Below are 5,924 nucleotides of genomic sequence, written 5' to 3'. Positions count from 1 at the left end.
CCACTAAAGAATAATATTGCATTCCCATCTAAATCACCAAATTACGAATAACTTGGGTTCCATTTTATTTTATAATATATCCCGCGTTTAAGATTTTCTTAATCCATTAATATAATTCTTTGTCTGCTATGTGACTTGAATTAAATTAATTCTCCAAATAATTTTTTTAATTTGAAACTTTATGTATTATTCATGGAATAAAATTCCAACTGCGCAGATTTCTTAATAATAAATTCAATTTTCAAACACCTCTTGGGGATTTAATCATACCACACTGGGCACACAAATTCTATAAAATAATATTCCAATATTTTCATGTTATTCAATTACTACCACCCAAGATATCATGTTTGAGTTGCGAAAAACTCTTCCATATTGATAAGTCAAAGTGGCGTCTGATTAAATAAAAAATATTAATCTTATTTTCACTAGAAAATACTAAAATTTCTTAAATATATTCTTTCAGTAGATAGCAATAAAGAATACATTTAGTATTAGATCCTTTCAATGCTTTACCACACTAATCTCTTTTTAGGTAAGAGAGAATTATCCCAAACATTGCAACCATACCAATAGGTAGCCAATGTCTATCTAGGTTGTGAACTCGTTTTTCTTCTTACTAGACCTAGTCAAGTCCCCTACTAGATAACCCATGAGAAATCATCAGATTCCCCTACTTTAACCTTCTTAGTAAATAGTCTTAGACTTGTTTATTATATTTCAATAAATACATTATATTATATTATTTATACTCATAATTAGTTAAACAAGTGGACGTGGCGTTTCTCGTATACATGCACAAGCTGGCTACACAAAGGCATGTACGCTCGAAGCATCTTTTAGTATACAAACCCCAGCAGCATAATCATACAAAAGAAACCCATGGCTCACAATACAAAGCTCGTTCTTGTATGCCTCCAACTGGACACCCGCGCTGGATTCACTACTGTTGGGCACCATAATACGGCTGAAGAGCGACAACAATTGGGATGGCACGGTGTTTCTGAGCTACTTCATCCTTGAATATAAGTCAGTAATTGTATACAAACTAGGTTGTGCTTTTGACTGTCTACACTATATGACTGATAGTGTGATGGTTTGTGCATGTGTTTTACTACATTTTATGCTTGTGTGTGCGTGCTCACTTAAACTGGCTGGAGAGTACCTAAACCTAGTCTTGTCGTTGTGCCTAAACCACGCTATCAAAACTTCAACCCTTTTCTACTAGATAGTATAGGGGACTAAGGATCGATCCCATAGAAATTAAGCGAACGTGCATTTTGCGATGAACTTTTGAGGTGGTTGGTTTACTACTACGCCTTATGGGGTTGAGACTAATCTAAGTGAGCTGGAATGAAAATAGGAAACAAACTAAACTAAACAAGAGGTCGGGTGTAAATCAAGATGCATCATAACGTAAAAGAGACATGCAGAAATAAATAAAACTTAACTATCAGTGCACTTGAAACAAACAGACATAAAGCAAGACTTACTAGACTAGACAAAGTTAAAAGCAACATTGGACCACTGATCCTAACTAACTACCTAGTGTAGAAAAACTGAAAAAGCGACCGGTACAAAAGCATAAAGCATATTTATGTTCCTACTCATGGATCTAGGTATTTTCTTCTTCAACAAGATAAATTAACAGAAAACAACAACTTCCATTGGTGAATCTCAAAGCTTCGAAAACGTAAATGCAAGATCTAAATTGAAAAACACAAATGAAAGAAGAATAAGTAAACTGGCTAACAGACAAGGGTGATGGAAACAGAACATAACCAAAAGCAGGCATATCTTGTAACTACGTTGATAAAACATGTAAAACACAAATAAACACTCAGATCTACTTTAGACTAAGCAAAAACGAAACAAACAACTAAATCTAGACTAGATCGACGTAAGAAAAGAACAAACAAACTTCATTGCTTGAAATAAAACGAGATCTACGATGCAAGGTAATGAAACATGAAATTAGACGTGATTCAACAACAAAACAAGATTAACTTCAGTTCTTAGCTACGGAAATCTAAGAACTAAACTAGAACAAGAACTAAGACTGAAAGTAGAAAATGAAAGCTAGTAAACGGATTGTCTTTGCTTCTGATCGGTGGAACTGCTATGAAAAGTTTGCACCGGCTAGAACGAAGCTGCTAACTAACATATCCTTCGGCAAGTGGACGAAGGTTTGGGTTTGGAATTCAAGACATGGCGGAAATGTAAGGCGACGGAACTGAGAACTATGAGTGAGTAATGGATAATGGATAATGGATAATGATATTCATGTTAATGCTTCTATTTATAGGGCGGTATGACCCAAATCCTTAGGGTTACTCCTTCTTTGACTTGACAATTCTTCCCTTTAGGAACTTTTTAAGTTGGCCTCCTTTTCATTTCGACTCCCAAGTGTAGCATCTTGACCAGTTTACACACTTTTTGCTCTCTCTTTTTTGCTGCTTTTTCACTTAATTTGCTTATAAAAGTAATCTCCTTTCTTTTCTTTGTTGTTGGATCGTATGAGTCCAGATTGTATATTTCTACAGAACCAATGCCCCCGTCACTCTTCTAGTCTATGTATCCTGAGAAATTACACAAACATAAATCTACTCCCTCCTTTCTTTCCATCAATTTCTGGAATTTCTCTCCATCAATTTCTGGACTTTCTCTCGTTATTTCATGTAAAAAATTTAAATTAATATTACGTTTGCCGAAATCCTACAACTACAAATAAAATACAATAATGATAGTTGAAGCAAAAGGATCATCTAAATTGAAAAAACTAGAATTTAAACTAAATATATATATGAATAAAACTCTAAGATGGATGAGCCATCTATCCTACCAAACTTTCCTAATATTTGTATAATCTTCACCCCTTACGTAACCAGATCAAAGGGTTATACTAAAATGACAACCCAAATTAAAATAACAACATACCACCAATGAGGATCCTTAGATTTAAGAGTAGATTCTACCTTAGCGTGTCATGTGGCAGGCTTGCTTGCTTATGTATCGCATAGTGTTTTATTATCTTTAATTTCGTATTGCAAATTGCTTAGAAACATATTGTTTTCATAAGTTGTCATTTTTACTATGTTGTCACTATAGTGCTCTGATTTTGTATCGCAGATTATTTAGAACCATATGCCAAATTATTTACCTATATATAACAAATTGGTTGCCTAGATAGTCATTTTAACTATGATGTCACCGAATCAAATAATTCAGTAACTAATACAAATTTGACACCGGAGAAAATGAGAAGTAATTTACTTTGAAAAGAAATAGAAGAATAAAACATATCCAAACAACGAAACGACGACGCTGCTGAATATGAAGCATTACAGAATTGTTTATTCTTCAAAAGAAATGCAAAACCCAATTATTTTGGGAGGTCCATGACCTTTAGCCATGATGGACGGCTGGAAATATCTAGCCACCAATTGTGGAGATTTTTCCTCCGTTTGATCAAATCCTCCATACCTCCTTCCTCAACTAGGAACCTCGTGTTTGGAAGGTGGGTCAGATCGGCTATAGTGAACCTCTCCCCACCCAAATATTTGCTCTTGGACAGCCTCTCCTCGTACACATCGAGCACTTTCTCCAATTTACCCTTGCAATCTTGGACTAATTCCATGTCGCCCACTTGCCCCTGTTGGGGTAATACCACAAGCTGGAGGACCATTGTGTAAATCAATGGATTGTAGTTGTTGACTTCTACTTCCATCCATTGGTCTACCAAGGCTCTCTCTTCTAATGTTTCGCCCAATAGATTTGTGCCACCTTGACTTGCGCTTTTTGCTGCGTAGTACCGGATTATTGCCCTAGATTCTGTGCTCCAAATCCAATTAAATTTGTGTCATCTAAAAATTTGCTACTAGTTTGAGAATGAAAAATTTAGTGAATTACCAAAAAGCTTGAAATCTCCGTCCTCTATGGAAGGGACTTGTCCAAAGGGCTGCAAAATGCGAGTCAATATTGTTACATTATACATTATACCCCTTCATCCACCAAATATTGTCTACATTTGTCATTTCAATCCACCCACAAAGTATTATCCGCTTTGTTTTTTTTTCATTTCTAGTAGGTGGATTCCACTTTCCATTAACTGATTACACTCACTATCTATTATAAAATTAGTACTACCTCCATCTCACTCAAGATGTCCACATTCTTGTGTGACATGGATTTTAGGAGTAATTGTTAGGTATAGTAATTAGAGAGAAAAAGATAGTTGAATATTTAATGAAAGGGGAGAGAATTATTTATTTTCAAATATAGAAAGTTAACATCTTGAATGGGACAAACTAAAAGGAAATGTGGACATCTTGAATAGGACAGAGGGAATGGAGTAATATATAAAAAATTAGACTAACGTTTCACTAACTTTTTCAAACTCTTTTTTCACATTTCTTAAAATTCATGCCGAGTCAAATGTGGATAATATTTGGTGGACAGAGGGAATAAAAAAACGTGTTTGAATGAAATTTACGGTGTTTGGTTTACCATATAATTTTTTATTTAGCCATAACAATTGATGTGGTTTAGGGTTTATAAGAATATAATGATAATTATTCTAATTAGGTCAGGTTATTGTTGCAATTTTATAGTTTTATCTTGATTTGCAATTAATAAAGCAAACACTAGATAACACAAGTCATGATATAAAAATTGCGAACCTAAAAGCTTCATATATGCTTAAAACTTAGTTAAAATGTCTTAGTTTATCTTAACTAGGGGTGTGCATTCGGGTTTCGGTTCGGTTTTTTGCTAAAACCGAAAAACCGAATTTAGTTCAAAATCCAAACCGAACCGAACCCGAAAAACCGAAAAACTGAAAACCGAACTTAAAAAACTGAAAAACCCGAACAAAACCGAAAAACCTGAAAAAAATAAATATAATATAAATATATATTTATATATGTGTATTTATTTTATTTTATATATACTAATAGAATATTTATATATAATATAAAATTAATAATACATATAATATATATTATATAGTAGAATATATTAAAAGAATATATGTATTATATATAATATAATAAATTAAATTAATAGAATATATATAATTCGGTTTTTCGGTTTTTCGGTTTTTTCTTCGCCCGAACCGAACCGAAAAACCGAAATTATTTTATTTTTAAAACCGAACCGAAAAACCGAAAAAACCGAACCGAATTTCAAAATTTCGGTTTGGTTTGGTTCGGATATTTGGTTTCCGGTTTTTTTGCTCACCCCTAATCTTAACTAGTCATATGATCATATCTAAGCAAGCAAAGTAAACGAGACCCAAAGTTACTAAAAACGTGTAAATAGTTAACTTGAAATTAAATTCCGTTACAGTGATTCCATATTAACAAGAGTGGCATCTCGTTTTCCTCCATGAATTTATTTTTTGGTATGGTGAATCATTTCAGACTTTAATTTAATACTTATACATAAAAACATTCATAAATAATATAAGTACCTGTCTGAGTAGATTTTGTGGTTGTTTCTGCTCTCCTGATTGAAGATCAACTTTTATGAGATCAAATTGAAATCCTAACTCGAAAAGGCAAGTCATAACCCTCAGTGGGCAAGCTGCATAGGTGGCACCATATACTTTAACAACCATTTTGCCCAATGAATCAACTTTAGAAAATATTTCTGTGTTAGATTTATTGATATGCTTGCGATTTCTAGCAAATATATGTACAAATTTATATATAATATATTGAAGGAGCCAGGAAAGGTTGTTGGTTGCACGGTGCTCGAGTTCTACTCACCGTTCTACTTTATTATTTAGTTTAAAGTTGGTTCTCGACTTCTACTCACCATTCTAAATTCATTTTTTTTGGTTTAAAGTTGGTTGGAAATTGAAAAATTGTTTGGCTTTAATTTTATTTTCGAAAAAAAGGGTTAGGAGAATGTCCGGTTTTGTA

General features: G+C 33.4%; 1 protein-coding gene across 1 annotated transcript; it reads right to left on the bottom strand.

The window, feature by feature from the left end:
- Nucleotides 1–3,255: 3,255 nt before the first annotated feature.
- Nucleotides 3,256–5,676, bottom strand: LOC121764017 (glutathione S-transferase F12-like). The gene is made up of 3 exons (XM_042160110.1): nucleotides 5,471–5,676; nucleotides 3,910–3,958; nucleotides 3,256–3,831 (listed from the first exon to the last, which is right to left on the bottom strand). The coding sequence occupies exons 1-3, from the start codon at nucleotides 5,615–5,617 to the stop codon at nucleotides 3,383–3,385; spliced, it is 645 nt and encodes a 214-aa protein (XP_042016044.1). The 5' UTR covers nucleotides 5,618–5,676; the 3' UTR covers nucleotides 3,256–3,382.
- Nucleotides 5,677–5,924: the final 248 nt, after the last annotated feature.

Source organism: Salvia splendens, chromosome 14, assembly GCF_004379255.2.
Source record: "Salvia splendens isolate huo1 chromosome 14, SspV2, whole genome shotgun sequence".
NCBI lineage: Eukaryota > Viridiplantae > Streptophyta > Magnoliopsida > Lamiales > Lamiaceae > Salvia > Salvia splendens.
Note: the sequence above shows the minus strand (reverse complement) of the source record. Positions and strands in the feature narration are given on the sequence as shown.